At 33.7% G+C, this 26,077-nt stretch overlaps 1 protein-coding gene across 2 annotated transcripts in view; it reads right to left on the bottom strand.

Moving 5' to 3' along the window:
* The window catches only part of GKAP1 (G kinase anchoring protein 1), a 54,488-nt gene that overhangs the window by 20,709 nt on the left and 7,702 nt on the right, over positions 1–26,077 (bottom strand). Inside the window, exons 2-6 of one of the 2 annotated variants that reach the window (XM_072959210.1) lie at positions 24,870–25,123; positions 22,232–22,375; positions 15,805–15,882; positions 12,457–12,580; positions 10,135–10,157 (exon numbers count right to left, since the gene is read on the bottom strand). In XM_072959210.1, coding sequence (XP_072815311.1) covers positions 10,135–10,157; positions 12,457–12,580; positions 15,805–15,882; positions 22,232–22,375; positions 24,870–25,079 — 579 coding nt within the window. In that variant the 5' untranslated portion in view covers positions 25,080–25,123. Of the gene's footprint in view, positions 1–10,134; positions 10,158–12,456; positions 12,581–15,804; positions 15,883–22,231; positions 22,376–24,869; positions 25,124–26,077 lie in introns of those variants that run through there. The other variant, XM_072959211.1, reaches the window with a different exon arrangement.

The following is a 26,077-nucleotide window of genomic DNA, read 5'->3' as shown; positions in this document are numbered from 1 at the left end:
TGTCAACCTTTATATCTATCCCTATGCCATACCACACTGTCTTAACTACAGAAGACTTGTATTGCCCAATCTTTTATAATATATTTAAAAATAACGTTTACATAAATTCTACACACCAGTGATAAAAAGATAAAAATCTCTTTTTATCACAGTCTACTCAATTATATAAAATTAGAGATTTTATAGCTCTCCATGAGAAGCATCATTTCCTTTCTAACTTCCTGTTATAAGACAGAGACTGAAAAAAGTGTTCCTCTCACTCCCATTGGTTTTACCTATGTCCCACATTCGTGAGCTTTAACAGTCCCAGTTTTATCCATTTCAAATGTATTTGTGAGCAAATGACCCAACAGTTCAATGACTGTTCATCCTTTTCTTAACATCATCTTAAAGTATTTGAAAGAAAAATAAAATTATTTATCAGCGCTTAATATATAACAACATTTAAAATGTACAGCACTTTATAGTTTGCAAAGTTCTTACAGAAACATCCCTTTATTTGAATCTCATCAGCACCATAAGAAATTGAAAGAGCAAGAATAATTTCCCCACAAAGTAACCATGGCCACAGGAAAGTGACATAACTTGCCCATGAGTCATTGTATTGTTAAGTGGTACAGATGTAACTCTAAGTCTACTGCTTTATAAGATACTTCTGGTATCTTGTACGATTTCATTTTAAGCAATAAATACAGCAATGCTTAAAACACTGCTGAGCTTCTATGGAAGGTATAGCATGATAATGGCAACTAATCAGCCTCTGGATTTCACTTCCTTAAAGACTGCAGTACTAGCCAATGTTCTGTTTTTTGATGGCTGCTACCAATACTAGCACACCTACCCCAAAGGGTACTCTGTCCTTGATTTTTTTAAGGCATACAATTTCTTTCCAGCTTAAGAAGAGAAAACACTTCATAACTCATTTTATGAGGCCAGCATAATCCTGATATCCAAGCTAGACAAAGACACTACAAGAAAACTTAACAATTTATCCCGCCCCCTTTTTTGCTAGGTATTTTAAAGTACTGACATGACATTTCATCTCAAAATTCACATGCAACTAGCTACAAAAAATTTTTTTTTCTGATTTAACCATAATGTCAGCACATCTAACAAAAATATTCCTTCATATCATCTTATGCCTAGTTTATATTTAAATTTCTTCAATTGTATAAAAATATCTTCTATTGCTAATCTAATTAGGGTCTAAACATTACATTGGCCATTTCTTAAATCTTCTATAATCTAGAACATCCCCTCCCCACACTCCACTTTTTCTTCTCCAGAATACTTTCCTGTTGAGGAGATCAGGCCAGTTGTTCTACAAAATATGCATCTTCTAGGTTTGCCTGTTGCTTCCACTAGGTATCTAATCCCTATATTTCCTGTAAAATGGAAGTCAGATCTTCCGACTTGATGTATATATAGCTTAAAGATTTTTGGCAGGAGTAGTTTGCTTGATTTTAAGTTTTGTTAAATTAGTATCACTCTGATAAAGTCTTCTAAGACTTTTTCACTCAACATTCTCTTTTGGATTGATCCATTTTGTTGCCTAGAGTTATATAATCATTTTCATTACTGTATAAACCATTGTGATTATAATTAAAATTTATCCATTCTACTGAACATCTACATTTGGATTTTTTTCAAAGGTTTTTTTTTTTTTTGGCCTGGGCTATTACACATTTATAAACATTCCTGTACACAGTTCTCAAGATACATGGGCAAGTTTCTCTAGGGCATGTATCCCTAATAAGAGAACTGACAAGTCTTAAGTTATATCAGTTGTCAGCAAACTATGGCCCGAAAGGGGCCTGCTGCAGTTTTTTGTAAATAAAGTTTTACTGGAACACATCCATGCTTACTCATTTATCTACTGCCTGTGGCTATTTCTGTACTACATGGCAGAGTTCAGGAGCTTTGACAGAGATCTGATATGCCCCGAAGTCTGAAATATTTGCTACCTGGCCCTTTACAGAAAATTTTTACTGACTCCTGGGTTAAAATGTATATTCAACTTTCCAAGAACACCAAACTTATAGAAAATATTTGTAGCAATTTACATTCCGACTAATCCATAACTCCACTGATCTGTAACATCTGAATCCTGGTATTTTCTAACTTCCTAATTTTTGACTACCTGTTGAGTAGGGAAAAAACAGTATCTCAGTGTGGTCTTAACTTGCATTTCTCCAACAGTAGCAAAGTTAGACATTTTTTTCATGTCTTTAGCTATTCATATTTCCCGGTTTTGTAAAATGCCTGATGTTTCTTAGCTATTTTTTAAAATTTCTAAATTATGAGAAAGAAAGAAAACAAGACAGCAATCTCTTTTTTAACCATGTGATAGTTCTTTCTGTATCTGGACACTAATCCAGTTCTATGTTTTGAAAATAGGTTCTCTCAATTTGTGCCTTGTCTTCTAAATTTCTTTTTAGTATTTTTGTGGAAAATAAGTTATTTATTTTGAATGGCATCCAATTTATCCACTTTTCATTTTATAGTGTTTTTGTTGTTTTTCCCTACCCCAGGCCAGAAATACATTCTCCTATATTTTACACTTCTAAAGGTGGTAAAATTTGTCTTTCACATACAAGTATTTATCTATGTAGAACAGATTTTAAAGCATGACAGAAGGTGGAGATCCAATTTGATTTTTTTCTTAATATAACTAACAGCTGTCCCTTGCTTTTTCATACATAAACCATTATGATGTGATGTACAGATTGCAACATTAGGACAGGAATAAATCAACCAATGGATCAGAATACAGGCATACCTCATTTTATTGTGACTTGTTTTATTGTGCTCCATAAATAATTATGTTTTTGACAAATCAAAGGTTTCTAGCAACTTTCTGTGGTTGGATGATGGTTAGCATTTTTTTTTAGCAATAAAGATTAAGGTATGAACATTTCTAATATATAATGCTCATGCACACTTAACAAAACTACACTATAGTGTAAACATAACTTTTATATGCACTAGGAAACCAAAAATTCATGTGACTCATTTTACTGCAGTATTTGTTTTATTGCAGTGGTCTGGAACTGAACTAGCATTATCTCCTAGGTATGAGTGTAATTTTCAGTATACAGGTCTTTAACCTCTTTGGTTAAATGTATTCCTAGGTATTATATTTTTCTGATGCAACTGCAAATGGAACTGTTTTCTTAATTTCTCTTTCTGATGGTTATCAGTGTACAGAAATGCAAGAGATTTCAGTATATTGGTTTTGTATCCTGCATCTTCACTGAATTCATTTATTAGCTTCAACAGGTTTTTAGTGAAGTCTTTAGTTAACCCTTGAGCAATCGAGTTTGAACTATGTGGGACCACTTATACGTGAATTTTTTTCAATAATAAATACTCCAGTACTATATGATCTGTAGGTGGTTGAATCTGTGGATATGGAACTCCAGATACAGAGGAACCTCTAATATGGAGGAACCCCATATACAAACGGCCAAATACAAATTACACATGACTTTTCTGACTGTGCAGAGGGTTGGCACCTCTAACCTCTGCACTGGTCAAGGGTTACCTGTGGTATCATGACATCTGCAAATAGTTATAGTTTCACTACTACTTTTCCAATTTGGATGCCTTTTCTTTCTTTTTCTTGACTGCTTTGGCTAGGACTTCCAATACTATGTTGAACCAAACTGTTTAATACAGTTTACCTCTTCAGAAGCAGTGTGCAATTCATTATTCCATATCCTCACCAACACTTCAAATCATTAGACTTTCATTTTTGCTAACCTAGAGGGTAAATAATATTCTCATTGTCATTTTAATTTGCATTTCCCTGATTACAAATGAGGCTGAACATCTTTTTGTATCTTTTTACACCATGAAATATCCTCTTTTGTGAGTATGTCTTTTTTCACTTGTCCTTCAGTTGAATTCTCCTCTGGAAAAAAATCTTTTCTTACTCTGAAGATCATCCTTTCACTTTCCTAACATACTTCGATGAAAAGAAGTCCTTGATTTAACGCATAAATTTAAAGCCAGTGGGTTTTGTGTCTTTCCTACCCTAAAGTCATAAACATATTCTTCCTATATTTGCACCTAAAAGATTTGTAACATTGCCTTTGACTTTTGGGTCTCTGATCCACTGTGGATGAATTTTTGTGTATGATGTGAAGTAACAGTCCAACCTTTTTTCCATAAATATATTCAGTGGGCTCCCCCAAACCAACTTACTTTAAAAGGTTCATCCTTTTCATAGTAATACTCCGTTATCACTCTGTTATAGATCAAGGGGAGCACCATCGTGCTAAGTGTAAGAAGTCACAAAAGACCACATGTTGTATGATTCCATTTATACAAAATGTCCAGAATAGGCAAATATATATAAACAGAATGTAGATTAGTAGTTGCTTAGGCAGGGTTGGGCAGGGCAAAAGGAGTATGGGGAGTGGACTGGTAATGGGCACAAGGTTTCTTTGGGGGATGATGGAAATATTGTAAAATTAGATGGCTACATGTGCTGTTTCTCTTTTGCCACACTTGAGTGCTTTGAACTTACTCCAAGAAGAAGTCTAAATAATGATATATGAGCATCATGTTAAAGACTACATTATATATGGGGTAAGTCTACTTTCTTCTCTCTCCTAGAATAGACCCCGGTGGATTCAAGTCTTGAAGTTGAACTGGCAGATGAATTAAAACCTATGTGCCTCTGTTACAGTGTTATAAAAATATACAGGAGAAGCAGACCGAAAAAGGCTAGAGAAAGTTTTAGTAAGAAGGCTGAACATTCACTTATCAACCAATATTCATTTACAGTATCTACTATGTGAAAGGAGTTAGGACTACCAGAGAAACTAAATCAAAAGCATATGGCCCCAGACTTCCAAGAACTCAAATACTAGTGAAGAAGCAAAACCCTGATTAAACAGGGTGTTGAGTGCCATGAGTATACACAGGGTGTTCTGGGAATCTAAATAAGACTATGATTAGGAAACCCTTCCAGGAAAAAGTGACTCTTTGGTCTATTTCTGAAGCATAGTTAGTTAGCCAAATAAAGAAAGATGGAAGGGGTATGATGTCACCAAAATGGCAACACAGGTTGTTCCCGATTTCCCTCCCCCTCACAAGAACTAACTACTATTCATGGACAAGACATCACTGAGAAAGTTGGAAGGGAAGAATACATAGGAGGCAAGGTATGAAAAAATACAGCATGTTCAGAAAAACTCTAAATACTCTTGCATGGCTTGACACAGAGTCAATCCTGAAATGCGAGGATTTTAAAATGTAGTAAGAGAAGGGCAATAGCTGAGGTACTACCGGTTTCATAAGCCCTATCATTCAATTATTACCATACGTATGTATTACTGAAGTAAAAATTTAAACTTAGTGAAGAATGAGATCTAAAGAAATACTGGATCAGTCACTATTAGCTGCTAAAAGCACTGCACGAAAGTCTGATGGGAAATGTTATATTGGCTCACAACACCTGAACCCACTGATCAATTTTTTAAAAAATTTTTTTAGAATAGCCTTAGATTTACAGAAAAGCTGCAGATAGTACAGAGTTTCCAGCTGTCTCTCACCCAATTTCCCCTGTTGATAACATCTTACATTACTATGGTACCATTTGTTACAACTAAGGAACCAACACTGGTACATTACTATTAATTATGCTCCACACTTTTTTCGTATTTCTCTAAGACTAGTTTCTCGTAATGTTCTTTTTCTGGTCCAAGATCCCATTCAGGATATATTACATTTAGTTATCATGTCTCTTCAGCCTTCTCTGGTCCATGATGGTTCCTCAGCCTTTGTTTTTGATGACCTTGATATTTTCAAGGAATACTGGAATAATGGTCAGGTATTTTGTAGAATGTCCCTTGATTTTGGTTTGCTGGATATTTTTCTCATAATTAGACATGTATTTTTATGGGGAAAACCACAGAGGAATAGGTTATTCTCATCACGTCATATCAAGGGTACATGCTGTTAACATGAATTATCACGAATAGTATTAACATTGATCGCCTGCTCAAGGTTGTGTCTGCCAGGTTTCTCCAGTGCAAAGTTACTTTCCCTCCCTTTCTGTATTCTACTCTTTGGAAGCAAGTTACTAAGTGTAGCCCGCACTCAAGGGAAGTGGAGGGAGTTAAGCTCCCTCTCCTGGAGGAGGAATATCTGCCTAAATCATTTGGAATTTTCTGTATGGGAGATTGTCTCTTGTGTCCCACTGATTTATTCAAATCACTTATTCACATTGGTGTTGACTCACAGATTTTATTTTGTTTCTCAAATTGTCCCAGCTCTGGCCACTGGAGGTATTTCACATCGGTTCCTATGTCCCTCTGACGGCCCCCAAGTGCCTGTCCTTTCATTTTTTGAGTACTTCCTTATTTTCTGGCACTACCAGATGCTCCAGGCTCATCTTACATATACTCTCCTGCAGCTCTAGAAGAAGAGCCATTTTTCCAAGGAATCCTGGTTCCTTTTATTGGAGAATGGTAGAACCACTGATCAACTTCAACATCATAACAATAACCAGACATTCTACGTCCCCTGATGCTGATATGAGAGGAAGCGTGACATACCACCCAGGAAATATTTTTGCTTCCCTCATCTCCTCAAAAAAACCAAACCAAAACAAAACAAACTGAACTTGATTCAAAAGTTAATTAACATTTTACAGGAAATCTTGTAAAGATGTAACTGCAAGAGTCCCCAGTAATCATGTGAACTATTATGAGGTAAAGCCATAAATGGCAACTGAGACTTGGGAGCAAAATGAAGAGCCCTAAAGCTACATAAACCCATGGCTTCAGCCAGCTATGAGGCCAGCTCTTTCCTTTTCCTCCATGGCTTAGCATATGAACTAAGTTAAGTGTCTCTTTTTTGCTTTTGATGAATTGAGTTTGGCTTCTGTTACCTGTTACTATAGAGAGCAAACAAGTATAATAGATACAAATAAAACGCAAAGGAACAAAAATAGATTCAGGACATTGAGAGCAGTAGTATATAGGTTGAATTGCTTAGGTAGCACCAGATTTTAGGTGAGATTTTTAAAAGCTAGAGAGAATTTATTTGCTTTTAAAATTTAATGATCTATTATTACTATTCTCTTCTGTTTTGGTAGTGTGATAGGGTTCACTTTTTGGCATACAATATTTATTTCAATCACACATTGATGATTTATCATAATTTTAGAAATCAACAGATCCCATCTTACTTTTCAGCTAATATAATTAGGGCCTCAAATGAATAAATTATTTACACAGCCTCACATATCCACAGTAGACATGCTGAAAGCATAGTGCAATAAAAAGGAGATAGGCTGTGCAGCCAGATGTGACCGGATTTCTTCCCTGGTTCCCTCTCTCACCCTTTTCTCTCAGTGCTTTTTATTTTTTAACCTTGATTATTATTTTTATTGATACATAGTTGAAATACAATACTATATAAATTACAAGTGTACAATGCAGTGCCAATGCTTTTTATTTTTAACGTAAATTTTTTAACAGGTAGTAAGTACACAGACATGATAGAAAATTCAAAAACTTACACTTGTGAAAGGCAAGCCCTTCTCCTATCCCTGTCCCAGTAACCCCTCCTTCCCCACTCTTTGGCAACCACTGTTAACAACTTCTTGGTTACTTTTCTAGAAATGGTGTATTTAGGCATATCGACGACTTGGCCTTTCAGACGTCAAGGCACAAGATGATCACTAAAATTTTGATGTTACTGAATGGCATTAGAAGGATTGGAGTTGGGAGGGCCTGATGAAAGTGGACTAAAGAGAAGGGAGTTGCTATGAGACACTCCACCCAACAGCACAGGCGTTTAAAAAGGAGGCAACTTAAAATTTGAAACAAACAACTTTCAGGATCAAATAATGTTCATTAAAGGCATGATCAGTTGAGGTTTTTAAGAGGTATGTACAAGCACCTATTCTATTATTCACTTTCTTTGTCTAGATTTCTCTTGAGATCTTCTTGACCATTATAGGGAATGATAGGAAGGGTACTGGTGTAATAGTGTTACATCTCCTGGACATGTAAAGAAGAAAATTTAATTGCTCCCATTTTCTACTCTTGCAAGAGTCATTTTTATTCTAATTGTTTTAGGGTGAGAGAGATCACAAAGAATTGGGACTGAAGAGAAAACACTGAGAATAACACATGACCAAGATGGATGGAGAAAGAAAAGGGGGAATGATGAAATTAAGCGGAGAACATGTTTTAGCTAGCAGTCTGAGAAATACACAGACAGTTCAAATACTCATCATTACTCAGAAAAAGAAGTAAAAACTCTATCTCATTTAAATTTTATCCAGTAAAGATCTGACTTAAAAGGGGATGGGTAAGACGCAACGCACTCTGTTCTCAACAGAGGTTAGGAATTTTACAGTAACCATGAAAAAGAAATTCTCTTGGAATAAGTAACATACTAAAGATGGAAAGAATTAAGTCAATTATTGAGTATAAAATGTAACAAAAATTAGAACATTTTTAGGAGTAGAAAACATTTCACTGTAAAGTTGAAATTAGAATTTTTTTTTTCAGACTTATTTTTGAACTCTCTGAAAAAGTTTTTCTAAATTCCTACAGAAATGGCATAACCATTGCACACTTATTCAAGTCCAGAGAAAGTAATACCTTTAATGGAAATGGAACATAACTCTGGTATACTTTAAACAAGAATCAAAGGATGATGTGAACTACATATTCTTTTGACCAATGTCTTAAAATAGTTATGTAGGAAATAAATTATAATTAGACTGCATTTACAAATGTATAAAATGTCTTAATCATTAAGATTTTTCAAAGTGAATTTTATTACATATCAAGTTTTCTAATAATAGATGACAGAAAACAGCTTTAAAACTATAATGAGAAACAAAATAAATGTCCCACATCCATGCTTGTTTAAATACAACTCGGATTAAATATATTAAATAGATGAGATTCTGTCAGTCTACTTTTTTTTTCAAATTAGTGAAGAAGAAAAACTAAGCATAAATAGCGTATAAAAATTATTTTTCCCTCCACTAACAGTTCCTGGTAGTCTCTTAGGAACAGGGGTGTACAATTTGCATCTGCTTTCTCATTTGCATAAAACTCCTCCAAATAAGGTAAGGAGAAAAAAATTGAAATCAGTCAAAAAGTACATGTCTTACACTTTCAAACATAAAATTAATACTCAGCCTATAATTGTAGCCATAAATTTTAATCTAAGAAATGGCGACAGTGGTTTGTAAATAACTTCAGAAGAATTTCTACCAACTATTTTAACAACAAATCAATTTTGTGCTTGTGTGCACAGTTGAAGACTGTATTATTAATACAGTCACAGAGTTATTTAGATGTGGTTTTCTTAGACACGGATTTCACTTCCCTGACCTGTCAAGCAAACACCTAAAACAACAACAACAAAAAACTGTCGAAACCATATATGTACTCTAAATTGAAATCAAGGAACATCTGACTATTTAAAAAAAAATTACTGGAATTACTAAAAAGAATACATACGTAACAGAAGAGCAATGAAACTTTCAAATTACCACCTAAAGAAGTCAAAAGAATTCTCACAATTTATTAGTACCTTTCTCAATATTAGAAGATATTTTATAGCAGTATCTCCCAATTCTAAAAGGTTTAGAGGTTATGTTAGTCTTAAAAAAAAAAAAAGTAACCAAAACACTAGGAAATTATGTGTAGGCTGTACTACCCTCTAATGGTGAATGGTCAGAGAAGTACATGATCAGGCTAACCTTATCCACAGGTATAAACTACAGAATCACAGCTTACCTCAGAATTTCCCTAATTCCAAAATATCTTGAGACATGGTTTCATGATGTTTTTAATAAAGATTAGAATGTTACACCACTTCTTCCTAAAATTTTAAGCTTATATGTGGGAACCTTTAAACACACACAAATTAGGATGCTGGTGTCAAATGATATTATACTTCATACAAATAACATTTTTACTCTATTATAATATACTTTATATCCTGCCAAAAACATGACTGTGTTCATTCATGAGAAACCTATGTTGTCCTCTAAATGGTTATGTCTCAAAAAACTCATTTCTAAACTCTAAAGTATTACTCTTACAATCATCAAGTGTTTCCTAGAATAAAGATGGTTATAATAACACTTACCTCAGTCTTTTTACTATTGTGATCTGTAAATGGAGAAAAAAATGGTCAGACTTTACTGAAAGATATTAACATATAATAATATTTCAATATATAAAATATTTAAACAAAGTAACTGAAAAGAATTTCAAAATTATAAGAAGAGTTATAGAAGTCATTTGGGGGTTGTCCAGGACTCACGTCAGATTTACGTTTCTAGGGATAAGATGTTAAAATTTACCACATAATTATTAGTTTGCTCAGTGTAAGGACTTATATCTAAGCATATGCCATCCACACCAAAGGGTATTACTAAATTTTAAACATTTGAATTCCATATATTTTAGGTTTGTAGTTTCACAGAACTGGGGGAGGAAGAACTTGAAGGGAGACAAGTATGTCTAAAATCAAATCACTGAGTACTGTTACTACGAAAGCTGACAGATCACTGCCCTTGTGGAGTAAAATAAAAGGCAGAATAGTAATTTGTGTCCTTTAAAACTATTAACTAGTTTTTCTTTTTAATATTAAAAATATGTATCATAGTCACTTGATAATACTATGAAAAAAATTCTAAAAATTGATATATATATTTGTAAATGAATACAAAAAACCAGCATAACTATATCTAGATTTAACAAATCACTGACTTAGTAACAATACAGTATTTCTGGAAAGTGATCATAAAATGAGAAAAGGAAGACATAGGGAATCCACACAGATATAAAGTTCAAACTATTGTAAAATAGGTAACAAGTGTTCTTATTTAAATTGGAGATGATCAAGATAGCTAATATTTAACAATGCATCTTGCACACAGCAGAAATTTTCCATTTCCAAGGACTAAAAATAATTTAACTGAATAGTTTCTTACAAGAAATGTACTTGAGAACCTAAAAGCTGGTCTGGTTCCCTAAAACATCTATTGTTCAGAATTGAGTCCATATGCAGCAAAGTAAATGTCAAAATCACAAGTTTCAGATCAAACTACCAAGTCCTCGAGGGCTACACAGTCATTCTAGCATGTCCTACCTGGAGTACCACATGATGCCAGAAACTAGAGGAAGAATCATGCTGTGTTAATCACGTTTTAAAACAGTTGTGCAGCTTCTCCTTAACAGTGTCATACTAATGTCTTTCTCTGTGCATCTAATAAATTTACATAGTATTTAAACATATGAAGAATGTATTAAGGAGTTTTAAAAAGCATTATTTTCATGTCTCTGCCTAGTTTTTGATGATATTCTTATATAAAATGTTTCTTATTAAAATTGGAAATTTTAACCCCAAAACAAAGCAACTTAATCTAGAGAGACAGGCTATAGGAAAAACCTTCCTGATCCTTAAATGAAAGCAATACAATCCTCCAAATTTATTCCTAACTTCACAGACAGGCTTGTTTTGGGTTTTTTCTGCCATTATTGATGTGGTATTATTAATCCTTATGGAACAAATGCCCAATGTATTAAGGTTAAATTTGTAAGAGTCAAATAGACTTCTCTGGCAATGAACAAACAGCTTTTCATTGTTATGCAGTTGTTATGACTGGTATAAGCACAGAACTCTTCATTAAAAATTTCTGTGATGACAGTAATGTTCTGTACTTGTGCTGTTTAACACAGAAGCTACTAGTTACATGTGACTACTAAGTACTTGAAATGTGGCTAGTGCAACTAAGAAGTTTTTTATTTTAGTTCATTTTAATTAACTTAAATTTAAGTTACCACACATGAATAGTAGTCACCATAATATATGGCACAGACTTAAGGTTTTCACCACTTCCCACATCAAAAATAGTGTGTTTTGTGGTCTGTCTTCAAAAGTTTGGTGGATGGTATAATTTCCTTCTATCTTCTCTGTTCGATAAAAACAATACAAAGGATATTATAAATTTCTAGTAGTAAGTCTCATTCTAAAATTTACATCTTAGTTTTCTATGATACAGTTCCAGATAACTTGAAGAGGTTAACCTATAATGGATGAAATCTGAAAATACTCCTGGTCAAGTGTAAGCCAAACCACTTTATGTATAAAAACAGTAATATTGTTCAAGATGACTCAAAAACTACAAATGTCAATTTTTATTTTCAGTGAGTTCTAGAAAAGGGACAAATTCAGAAATATAAAAAGATAAATTCTTTCTGAAGTTCATGAGGTTTTAATGACTGATTTAAATTATTTTAACCCCCAGTTTCTTTCCAAACAGGTTTACATTTTTTACAGTCTAAGAAACAAATTAATAAAACAATCTTTATGTACTTTAAATATTAGAAACGTACTTATAACTTACACATACAAAGACTTAGAACAGTTTCTCTAGCGTAACAGATTTTGTACATATATTACCTTCAGATTGAAACTCTTTTAGTGATACTGTAAGAGGTTTGTCTTTTCCCTGATGGGTCTTTCTTTTATCTTTCTTATTTATAACCTTTGACTGAGTTGAAGTATTTTCAGCATTTTCATATTCCTAAAAAAGAATTAATTAACAATAATTAAGCTTGGTTTATACTAGTAAAATCAACTCACCAATAGGTAATATGTTTCTTAAAGTTTTATTTTTTAAAGATAAACGGCAAATAAAAAATCATAAAGGTTAGCCAAACTGTATAAAAAGATATCTGTTTATTTACATACTCAATCTCTTGCCTCTTAAACATTAAAATAAAAATAAAAAGGTATACCTTGGTCTACAACTTCTAGTTGCCATTCTCTTCATTTCAGGACAAAAATTAAGATAATTATTGACAGTCAATTTCCATTCTCACTCACACTGAAATCTGGCTTCTACTGTTCTGATACTAAAATTAAAGTCAATCTCCTCTTCAACACCAAATCCGAAGACATTATTTTTTTCAAGCATCTCTTGATTTTCTCAACATACTTCTGATACTATTCTTAAATCTCCTTCACTGGCTTCTCTTTTCTCAACTCTGTTCTTAAAAATGCATCTGCTGTTCACCATTATTCCATTCTTAACCTATTCCTACGCTTTACACCTATTGTTTCTCAAATTCAAAGTTTAAAGTTCTACCTGATGACTTCTGTATGTACAGACAACTCAACTGGAATGTTCAATAAGCATCTCCAAACTAAATATGTTTACCCTTCCTTCCCTACTTGATCCTCTCTAAATCTTGTTTAATGCCACTATCATCGACACAATTCTCTAGGCTAGAAACCTCATTCATCCTTATCTATTCCTCCTATACACTTTATATGCAAATTAGCGACTAAATCTTGTTGAGTTTATCTCCTAAAGATATCATAAATCTATTCTTTTTCCTTCACACTTTCCGTCATTTCTCCTACCCTCTTTTGCTTGACACTGCAACACCTTCTAATTTTAGCCCCTCCATCTATCTTCTACACTGTTACAGCATGAGTCTCTAAAATGAAAACCTGAAATCAATCTCAAAGTTAAAAATATTCAATAGTTCTCTGCCAACAAATGTCTAAAATTCAATCTCCTCAGCCTGGTACACAAGGTTCTCTATATCTTATCCTTGTGGCAGTATCTTCAGCAACTCTAGGTCTTGAAATTATAGTTCTTCAAATATGCTATGTTCTTTCACATGTGCATATCTTGTACACTTGCCACTTCTTCTCTGAGAATGCCTACTTTCTCTTGTCTACCACTGAACTTCTAATACATCTAATGACTCCTCTTTACGAATCTTTTACCAAGATATCCTGGACTTGTGACAATATGGATAGACCTTGAGCACATTACACTAAGTGAGATAAATAAGACAGAGAAAGACAACTACTATATGGTATCACTTACATGTGGAATCCTAAGAAAAAAGTCAAATCTATTAAAAAAACGGAGAGCAAAATGGTGGTTACCAGGGGATGGGAGTGGGAGGATAAGACTGATGGTGTTTAAGGATACAAACTTGTAATGAGCAGTAAATAAGCCACAGAGATCCAATGTTCAGTATAATGAATACATTCAATAATATTATACTATAATGATGTAATGTGATAAATACTGCTTTACTGGCACTCATAATACATACATGTAACAAAGTAACACACTGTGTACCTTTAATTTATAAATACAACATGTCAAATTTATCAAATGAAAAAAAAGAATTTTTTCCTAAAACCCACCCCCATCAAAGGCACAGAAAATTATTCTATCTTCCTGAATTCCCACTGCACTGAGAAAAGACATGTCTCAATACTACACACTACAATTATATGTGTGTCTACCTTCACTAAACTGAACGGCTTGGACGATGTCTTTATCCTTGTATTGTGTGCCTAGCAAAGTTTGGCTATTCAAAAAAATACCTGGTAAATGAGTGACAGAATAGAAAATGCCACCCCAAATTTTAATTATTATAGAAACCCTTTGGCTAAAATAAGCATCATTTCTTTACAGGAATACTGACTTAAAACTCAATGGCTACATCAGTGCAATCACATCAAATTAGCATCGTATAAAAAGGAGTTCCTTTATTCTCTGGGTCGTTATAGTCTAAAAAAACCAATGAGTACCAGGACTATGACTGTGCCAAGAAAACTGGCTGACAGCATAATATTTTACCAACACCATCAACTTTACACCTTCTCTATAGGTACAGCTAATCCCTGTAGCTTTAGAATATTACGAGATGTATGTCTAGATTCTATTTGATAAATTTTATCTCCAATCGAGCAAGCTAGGAGTGTTTTTCCAGTGTAACCTGAAAGTCCATCTAAATGATTACATTACAGTAAAGCTACCTATACCCACTTTTGTAATTGCCATCTCTGTGTCTAAATGAACAATAGTAAGGATTATGTTATTAATTATTCATGATAACAGGAATATGGACACAGGAAATGAAACCAACATACATAGTGTACCAAATCCACTCTAACGACAACTTTTATCCTCTTCTCTTGAGGTATAAATAAATAGCAAAATTATCTGCTGTAAATTTTAATTCCTCTCTTTCTTTCATCTTGAGTGAAGGAGCTAGTAGTGTACAATGACATAGTCTAAAGCCCTTAAGTATGACCAGAGGCCAATTATGATGAACCACTGAGTAATCACAAGTTGAATAAATTTTATGGACCAAAAAAAATTCCCAATATATGTAAAGGACCAAAATATTAAATAATACAGAAACAACATAAATGTTCGATTTAAATATAGAAACTAGAAACCAACACTACTTTTTGCTTAAGTTCCTACAGTTACAACTTGTAGAATACACTTCACCATATAGCCTAATATCACAGGTTAGTGACAAAAGTGGAGTTCATGAGGCCAAGTTATCAGAAATGACCTCCCATTTACTTTAGCTAATTTGTAGTGTTATTTCTACCAGAGGGTCTCTTAATAGATGCCCCTGGATTCACAACTACTTAAAAAATTTAAATTTAATTGTTTTCTATGTTCATTTAAAATACTGAAATAAATCATCTGCTATTAACTTCCCTTCTTTTCTTCCCTTCGTCTTGGCTGGAGAGATTTCTTAACATTCCAAACCAGCACACAAAGCTTAGTCCACGTGTTTCTGTTGTCTCTCTAAACTTGAAGAGAAATCTTATAAAAACTTAATGATAATACTTTGTTGCAATAGTGAATTTTTAAGACAAACTTTAAAGGAGAACTTTCACACAAAATTCAGAGAAAGGTTGATCCTAACCTTTGACCACTAAAACCTAAAATATTTAAATCAATAAATGTGTAAATACCTTTTTGTGTTCTTCATATTCTAATTTGCTTAGCAACAATGCCTTCTCAAGATCTGCTTCAAACATTTCAGATGTCAGCTAAAAATTAAAAGAAAGTTTCACAATAAACATATGATAACATTATAATATACCAGCAAAATAACCATAAGAAACAAACAGGAAAAGAAAAACAAATACTTTAAAAACACAATCTGGGTTCTCCAAAGTTATCTACTCATGCCAAAGGAGAGAACTCTGAGATTTTTATTGCCTCCTTTTCAACTTATCTGTGGTATATCACATAATCTTTTCACTTTAATTTAAAAAAATCTTACCAAAAAATGGACACTGTAATAGATGTCAAAGACGGTACCCAGTTTAGGACATAGAAAATGTAACAGTGATTATTACTAAAAATATAAGAATACTGAAAACTCAGTAAATATTATAAAACACACCATTTTCTTAATACAGACTAATCCACAGGTACAGAACCTTCAAACAACTGTGACCAATTGTCCTGGTATATGCCTGGTGTTACAGAATAATTCCAGTACATCATTTTACTGCTATCCTTTTATTCCTTTTATATGGCAGCCCTATCTTTAAAGTCATGTAACTCTAGAATGATTCTTTGTAATCTATGTCTTTTGATTCCTCTTTCTCATCAGTCAATCTCACCTTAACTTCTTACAATCTAGTTTCCACCACCCTCCAGTAAAATTACTCTCCAAGAACTACTTTTCCTAATTGCCAAAAAGAATTGCTGCAGTAGTTGAATAGGACTCTGAGTTGTCCACCTTTGGGGATAAGTTATGCCTGCAGCTGAATACAGGACAGATACAACACGACAGGAGTAAACATCCTGGATTCATTTACATATACATGTCTACCCATGCATACTGTATAATGAAAGCATAAATTTAATGGACATCGCTTGTTTTTGTCTGTCCACAATCCCTTCCTTTATTCCCCTGAATAACTACACTTCATTCCAGTGTCCTACAATTCTAGCAGGACAGCCAGTCACCTAACCCTGTATACCACCTGCTACCACACCCACACAAACATCCCAGCTGCCATCACCAAAGACGACAGGGTGGGAGCAAAGGATCCAACTGTTTTTTGTTCTTCTAGGAATTAAAGTTTGAGAACAAACACAAAGCAAGTGGGGTCCAATCACCTGTGAGTGTAATAGTTCTAGTACTAGTTAATGCCTCTGAGCACCCTAGAATTCCTTAGTTTCCACTTTTCCCAAGGCCTACTTATTTAGCATTTAATTAAAATCTGTGAATCACAGTATCCTTTTGGCAAATTATTTTTTGACCAAGTTACTCAGAATTGTTTCTGTTGTTTAAATATTTTTTAAAAAGCTAAACTAAAACAGAAACCAGCTCCAAAAAGGAGTGATCTGTTTCAAAAGGATATGCTGAAAATTAGAAAAATATTAATGAACTGGACACTATGAACTAATAAACCTTGGTCCTTAATAGATAGACATAATTTGGATAGGTAGAAAAAGGAATGGAAGAATTTCAGGAGGAAAAAGCCATGTGAACAAAGGTATGATATTAAGAATAGATATATTATGGGATACCTGATAAACGATGAATTCTATACAATAAAAGAGAGATGTGGGGAAAACAGGCTTTGGGAGATCACACAGGTGGATAATTTAAATCCCTATTCCACCCATGCTAGTTGTGACGTTGGGCAAGTTATGTAACTTCTGTGAATCTCAGTTTCTTCATACGTTAAAAAAGAAATAGAAACATCAACCTTGCAGGGTAGTTTTGAAGATTTAAAGCTATAATATGTGTAAAGTACCTAGCATACTGCCTATCTGGCTCAAGAGTTACACAGAGTAAATTAGAATTCTCCTCTATGTTGGAAAATAGTAGAAAATAAGATTGCTTAGGTAGGGCAGAATTAGATTCCAGACACTCCCTAAAAATTAGGGATTCAGGTCAGATGAAAGAGGAACACTGATAAAAGTAATTTTAAAGCAATAAACTGGCATAACAGAAGAATGGGAACTAAGAACTGATATGTCTGGCTAAACCACTGTAGTCTCAGCATATAGGAACCTGGACCAGAACATAGCAGTGCAGAAAACAAAAGAAGGCTACATCTTAGCAAAGAATGACCAAATTTTAAAGGAACACTGATTAAATATGAAGAATAAATCAAAGATAAGATTTATGACTCCAGATAACAGGGAGAATGGTAGCACAAGATTACAATATCAAGAAAGAGAAAGAAAACGTGATTCCAAATTCCCTAAACATGTCTTAATTACAGAATTAGTTCATCATAAGACTGCTGTAAATATAGCTGTCAATTTAATTAACCACTACATGTAAGGCAGAACTGTGGTGGGGGGAGAGTCTGGGCCTAAGACAGGCACCGGACAAGAAAATGCAAATAAAATCTTGATTTTTAAAAAGTACCTTATATTTAAGTTGCAAATTGAGAATTCCTCATTATTTTCTTTGTACTTGTAGGAGGAGGAGGAAAGGAAGAAAAAGAGGAAAGAGTAGGCACTAAACGGCCTACAGGACTGGAGAAGATACTTACATGTGCCCAAGATGGAGTACTTCAGATCCCCTTCCTCTTGGCTTCCTTCATTGCCTCCTACTCCCCATCTAGTAGTAAAACATTTTTTTTTCTATTTAAACAAACCTATAGCTCAAGGGTTTATGACCACTTAAAGAGTATGAAGAACCAATGGAAAATGAAAAGTAAATATTTCGGAACTAGATTTTTAAAAAATTTTAAGTCAAAGTACCATAAAAGTTTAACCCATTTTAAATCCAAGCAAATCAAACTACAAATGAAGAGCTGATCTTCATTTCTCATAGGCACCATGGGAACAGATTAATTATGAAACAACACAGAATATCATTCTGAAGACATCTAACACCTGCACCCAAGTGTTCAGTTACAGTAGCCGTAGCAGCTTCTGCTCCTCTAACTCAGTGATTTTCAAAGTGTGGACCACACACTTTTCACCAATTTGGAAAGAAAAATTATTTTCCCAGAAATCTTCTAATAGTTTTATTGAACATTATGATTTTAAAGGCTGTCAATATTCTACAAAAACTATATCTATGTGCTTACACAATGATTAAGTTCAGTTCCACTCAGCTAATGCATCTTCGTGTCTTTTGAGTGTTGGTTACCTTTATTTCAGTCTGCATTTTTCTTTGCTTTATTATATCTCAAAGTAATAAAAATGGTTCAAGGATTTACTGAAGGAAAGCAGTAATGAAAACAGTAAATAATGCAACTTATAAAAATACCATAAATTTAAAGATGAACAGGACTCTAACATAGTGAATACAGAATATAAAGCTGTATGTGTCAGGACAAGAGTGATATCACATAAGCAGCTGAAAAGGAAAATTATAAATAGAAAACGAAAATAGTGAATATTTGAAATTTTGATTTATTGAGTCATCAATCTATTCCCAGCTTCCTGCTATGAAACATGGTCAGACCAGTGGCCAAAAGACATTTATAGTTTTTGTTTCACTTTCAAAGCACAATGACCTGCATGAATCTTTCCAAGACAACTACCAAGTAATGCTTTTCAGAACAAAAAGTGATGAATTTTATTGTTAAAGAAAGAGCCAAAAAACACAAAGGACTTATTTGAACTTGCACTCCTCATAGGGAAACCAGGTGCAAGTCAAACTATCACCAAGAGACTTACTATCCCAGCCACAAGGTTAATGAGAAATACCATGCTCACACACACACACACACACACACAAAAACAGAACAAGTTATTAGCAAAATGCCTTTCTCAGATGGACTGGAGGATGCAATGTGAAATACCAATTACTGTCATGTACGTGCTAGAAAAGATTTCACTTCAGAACTGGACAAAACCAGTGATGTGTGGCATTTGATTCAATACAACAAGAGGAAGAAATACACAATGAAATTTGATCAATATATCACTGAAAATCTGAGAAGAGATTTTTCTATTCATTCATTATTTTTGAGCCATGATGTAAAATTTTAAAAGGTACACTGTAGTCAGTAATATTAATGCACTATCATGAATAAAAGAGGTTATACCTGAACAACATCTACAGAGATTTAGTCCCAGGCAAGAGGTGTTGGTGAACAATATATCTCTTGATCTTGATTCAATGTTAAAAGAAATGGTAAAAAAAAAATTCTGAGTACAATCAAATCAAAGTCATGGCCTATTCATCTTTTTTTTAATAGCTTTACTGAGATATAATTTACATATTTAAATATCACATATCACATAAAAATCACCCATCTCAAGTGTGAAATGTACACCTCCTCTAATGCGTACATCTCTGCAAAGAAATTCTGTTTCCCCCACCTCCCTTTCAATTTCTCTTACCCAATTTTTCATCTCAGCCTAGTATTTCACCATTTTATATAACATTACTGTCACCTTGACTTTTACAAAATGTTCTAGCTCCCTGGATTTTATCAAAGCAAAAAATAGATGCTGCCTAAAATCAATTTCTGTTTCCCGTAGCAAACTTTTTTCAAAGTACACTTTCACTCTGGACATTAAGTACAAAGTTCTTTTCATTTTATGTGGTAGAAGTTTTTCTTTAGTTGACATGAGATCAACTAAGGTCCAGTGTTTGCTCATAAGTAGGTGGAGTGGATGCTTCCTTACTGTCTATCTGGTTGCAGTTTAATGCCAGCTCTCAGATTTTTACGCTGGGGCTTTGCTGGTGTAAATTTACATTATCACTTTGATGATTTAGGAGTAGGAAAATTTGTCTTAGCATAATTTCTTTTTTGTGTTTAAAATAAGCAGCCACATAACAGGCAAGATTTCAATATCCAGCTTTTGGAACAGTTCAGCCTTCAAAACCTGCAGTTTCTCTTAGTGCTGTCTCCCTGTGTCAGAGAGAACACCCACTGTAACTGTATGCCTCTGCCTAGTACAGTCACTGCCAGGTCCCTACTTTCAAAATCTATTATTCTACACACTAAAACACGCCGGGTGGTATACTGTCCATCGGTTCCAAGGCTTCCCCTTATCTCTTCCTCACCTGTCAGTGTAATTATCCCAGGATCTACTCTACTTCACATGACCTTGATTATTTTCCTACAAGTGAGATTTCCAAAGGTGGTACCAGGTTTCCTAAGTGATGCATCAACAGTATACCCCGCAAAAATTCCTCAAAGTTCCTGAGCCTTGGATGATATTCTTACATAGCATTAGGGCCAAGATGACTACTTATTTCTTTTTCATAATTAACGGGGGTAGGAAGAAAGGCAATCAAATATCAGTGTTTAAATTCCCACATTACACAGAATTTATTTCAGTGCAAAATTGAGTAGTCTTTCTTTAATTTTCCAGTGCTCCTTGGGTCACTGAGAGAAAGTCTCTCTGGTGAAGACACTGGTAAATTCTATTACTGTCTAAACAAGTAGATCACTACATTAGTAATACATGTAAATCAGAAAAACCTTGTCATAATAAATGCTGTAGAAGGAAAAAAAGAGTCAAATAACTCCCCTAGAAAAATACAAGACAATTTATCCAGTATACCAGTGCCTGGAAACACCATTTTTGCATAGCTCTAGGTAATAACTGACACTTGTAATGATTAGCCTGAGGCATTACAAAATCCTATAGAAAATGTTATGATTAACATAGTTTGTTAAAAGCATAGTTTAGTATATAGTCTAATTCTTTCAAAACTGGTAACCCAAGCACAATAGGTATAGCCACTCTATTAAGTCAAACATATGCTAAAAAAATACCTATTCCCAATAGAGCAAATGACAATATAACACATAAGCAAGTAACTATTCATTTCTCATACATATGGCATTTCCTGGAGTATATTCTTAGTATGTTATTTTCCTGGATACCACACACACAAAAAGAAACTGACTGTTTTTTATTAAATTATCCATTTGATTTGGTTATTAATGACATGTATTTAATAGAGGCATAAAAGAACAAAACATCATGTAAATAGGTTAAAGAAGAAAACAAATATCATAAACTATTTTATTTACATCAAGGCTGAAAAGGAAAAGTTTTCCCTCATAGTCTTTCTTTTTTTAAGCAAAACTGTCACTGAGTATTTTTAATAAGAGACTTCTGGCCCTACAAATGCGAGTGTTTACCTGAAATAATTTAATCCTGTTGTTCTACCTTCCTTATCTCTCCCTCACTTGTAAAAAGGCAGATGAATTAAAAACTCAAAAAATAACTGCTTAAAATTGCCAAAACTAACAAAAATAACAAATCTGTTAATCTGCTTTCCTAGTAGTAAAAAACAGAACCTCTTAAATAGCAAACACACTTAAGTTAAACCAATATAAAATGCTCCTCAGAACAGTGGTGTCATGGATTCAGATGCACTGCTATCTTAAAAATGTATAAATTCACTAAAAACAGAACAAAATAATGTGATTAACTTAGCTGTACCTGTTCATCTTTTTGTCTCCATTCTTGCCAATTTTCTTCTCGTGAATCTTTCTGTACTGGGTTTGGTAATAAAAGCTCATGTTGAGCATTACACACAGCATGGGAGGATTTCTGGGGAATTTTCTTAAAAGCAAGATTCCTGAGCTTTGAAACAAAGAAAATATATTAAATTCAGTTTACCAATCCTGGGATATTAACAATTTTTTTGAAGTTAAGAAATCAATATTTTTATACTAAACATTCATTATGCTAACTCAAAAAGTCACTACTCGTATTTTTATAATCTTTGTAGAATGTTAATTTTGCTTTTGAGATAGTTTTGGTGGATTTCTAGATGAAATGATTAATAAGTTAGAGTGGCTAATACTCTATTAGACCACCATTTTAATGATTCTGCTTTACTAAAGGGAAGTTAATAGGAGTAGATAACGGGATAAGTGTGCTTTTAAAATGCAAAACAATAGGGTTCAATAAGATTAAAGTTTAACAGTTTACAAATTCAAAAGTTTAAACAGTTAGAGAAGATAGCTTAAGTAACTCTAGTCACCACTTTGCTAGTCCTGAAAAATACAGGGCCTAGTCCACAAAGTAACATGATGAACGGTACTGGCCAAGCCATTCTCAGTAAGAGTTATCTGAGACACAGTAGACGAAACAAAGGAGAAAAATATTGAGAGGCTATTTTTGGATTACATCATATTCCCTCAAAAAATATGTTGTAGGCCTAACCCTTTGCTGTCTGTGAATGTAACATTATTTGGAAATAGGATCTTGGCAAATATACTCAAGTTAAAATAAAGTTATGCTGAATTAGGATGAGCCCTAATCCAATGACTAGTGTTCTTATAAGAAGGGTATAGAAAAGGATACACAAAGGGAACACAGTAACAAAAGAGGCAGATTGGAGTGATCCAGTCACAAGCCAAGGAATGCCAAGGATTGACGGCCACCACAAGAAGCTAGGAAAGAGGCAAGGAAAGGTCCCACTTAGTTTCAGGGAGAACACGGCCCTTGATGACACCATGGTTTGGACTTCCAGCCTCTAGAACTATGAAGAGAATAAACTTCTGTTGTTTTAAGCCACCTAGTTTGTAGTACTTTATTACAGCAACCCTAGGAAGCTAAAAAAGAGGCTTTAAATCGAAGATCAACAATTTAACTGACTATTCTGTTCTACAAGAGGGAGTGATGAGATACAAAGACCACTTTACGCAGCTGGTTTCTGCTGCAAAGGACACAGAAGAGGAGATGCTGCTGGAGATGAAGCCCTGGTAGGTAGACTGTTTATGTACTTTACAGAATGACAGCCATGGAAGTGGGAAGGGAGGATCCTCAGGCTCATTCTCAGTTACACAGTTTCTTATTCTCTAATGTAAATCCCATTATTTCCTTGTTTTCTGTTCTCCCAAATCATCTTTCATTCCAAAAACAAAATGGTAGGCAATCAAAAGTTTTGTTAAGATTGGACTTCTAAAAGGTTGTATGGTGGGGAAAAAAAATGCCTTTTAAAGTGACTCTCTGTGGGGCAGAATTTTAAAAAGAGAAATTTAGAAAGCAATAGTAATGGAAATGTAATAAAAACAAACATGGTATGTATGTTCATGTATGACTAAAGCACTATGCTGTACACCAGACATTGATACAACATTGTAAACTGACTATAACTCAATTATATATATACATACACACACACACACACACACACACACGAACAAAACAAAACAAAAAGGAATAAACTTGAATTGAAAAGGCTTTTTCTAAGTCTGGGAATGTGATGAAGTGAATACAGGAAGTAAAAAACACTGTTGCTACTTGTCTCATTAAATGGTACTGAGAAAAGTTCTTACATATTTGCTCCTTCTGTTAAAAGACAAACACAAGCTAGAATTGTTTTTCAGCATTTCTTTTAAAAATAAATTAGCACATTAAATGTTGGTCATATAACTCATGCTAGGAATGTCCAGGGGAGACGATCCTACCATGCACTTACTTCCCTTAAGAAAAAGATGACCATCAAATGCATAAAAATGTACACTGAAGGATAGTCATAGGATTATTGTCTATAGCAGTAAAAAAGTGAGAAATAATCTAAATGTGTATGACAAGGGTTCGATTAAGTAAACTATGACATAAACACATAGTTAAATAATGTGGAGTCATTTAAAATAATGTAGATCTTTATTTATTCATATGGAAAACTATTCATGCTAATTTTAAAATAGCCAGTTATGAAATTCTATTATATAATCTCATTTTCTTTTAAGTAAAATAAGAATGTATAGATGTGTACATGTACATCCCTATACATTCATATAAGCTTACATTTGTGTACAGAAAACACACACCAAAATATTGATTTGTTGTATCTCTAGCTATATTTACAAATGACCTTTGTTTCCTTTCAAGATTTTGTTTTTTCAGAAACTTTTTGGAATGAGCAAGTAAGCTTCTACAGAAAAAAAGGCATTTAAAAAAACGTTCATTACATTTGACTTTAAATATACACAAATTCATATCCATTCATTGAAGTCATATTTCCAAGTACTTATGGACCAGGAACTCTGGATACATGCATCAACAAGATAGTACCTGTCCTCCACCCACTGGGAAAGCAGATACAAATAATTATAATTGCTACCTCATTTGCTTCACTCTGTTGCTGTTCCTTCTTTTTTCTTCTTTTCTCTCTCTTCTTCTCATTTGTAGTTGATTTATTAGTATGAGACTTTCCAGGATTCCGACCTTTGCTTTTTCCAGGCTCAGAATCAGAACCACTGCCACTGTCCACTTGCAACAAGGCGAAACGAGAAGCAGTGGTGGGAACAGAACTAAGTACTGCTGAGGCCATTGTAAAGGTTTCTTCTTTTAAAATACTTCTGTCAAGAATAATTCCTGTGGGGAGGAAGAAGAGGAGGCAGATGAGTAAACACACTCAGTAAAATTCATTCCAGATTCTAGAACAAATATAAATATAAATATATATATATTTACTTCTCCTGACACTGGATTTAGTAACATCTGGATTCAAACCCACAGTCCTACTTGTAATAACATAACTTTTAAATCTTAAATAAACAATATAAAATTGTATAACAAAAATAGAAAAATGATATATTGAGATCTCACAATTATGACAAGACCACCACCAATACAATGTATTCATTTTTCCATGTATAATTTCTAAAAATTAATGATTTTTCTTTCTTTTAAATATACTGCCAGAATACACATATATTTATGAAGAATATCCTAAGTCAATATAGTTTACAATGGAAAAGTAAGAATATCATTTTTCATGGTGCAGAGACCCTTGGTTCAACAACATGTTCACCCCCAACTTCTAAGACAGGAAAAAAAAAAAAAGAGAGAAAAGGAAGACAATTCTTATCATATACCAAGTGCTGCCTTAAGTTCGATTCTGGAGACTGTTCTCAGTCACAGAACTGACAGCAAAACAGAACTTAAATTTCCTCAACCAAAGGAAAACTTCAAAATGCCCTTCACATGACAGTTTAGGTCACTAGTCTCAGTGCACCCAACCTCTTTCAGCTTTTTCAGAACCTTTTAAGCTTAAGGAAGGATATTAAATGTCCTCTTGTAATATCTAAGCCAAATCATTTGGTTTTACAGATGATGCAACTGGCACTTAGACTGCTTAAGTCATTCTGCAGGTTATTGGCAAAATCAGGACCTGAAACTAGGTTTGCTGAACCTTACTCTGCAAATTCAAATTAAGAAGCCTTGTAATACTAGAAGACTAAGTACTCTCTCAATTCAAAACTGATTTTCTTAATAGATTATACAACTCAGAAATTTGTTTATTTCTATTTTGAAATGTATCAGGTA

Source organism: Vicugna pacos, chromosome 4 (genome assembly GCF_048564905.1).
Source record: "Vicugna pacos chromosome 4, VicPac4, whole genome shotgun sequence".
NCBI lineage: Eukaryota > Metazoa > Chordata > Mammalia > Artiodactyla > Camelidae > Vicugna > Vicugna pacos.
This window is presented reverse-complemented; position numbering and strand designations above follow the sequence as displayed.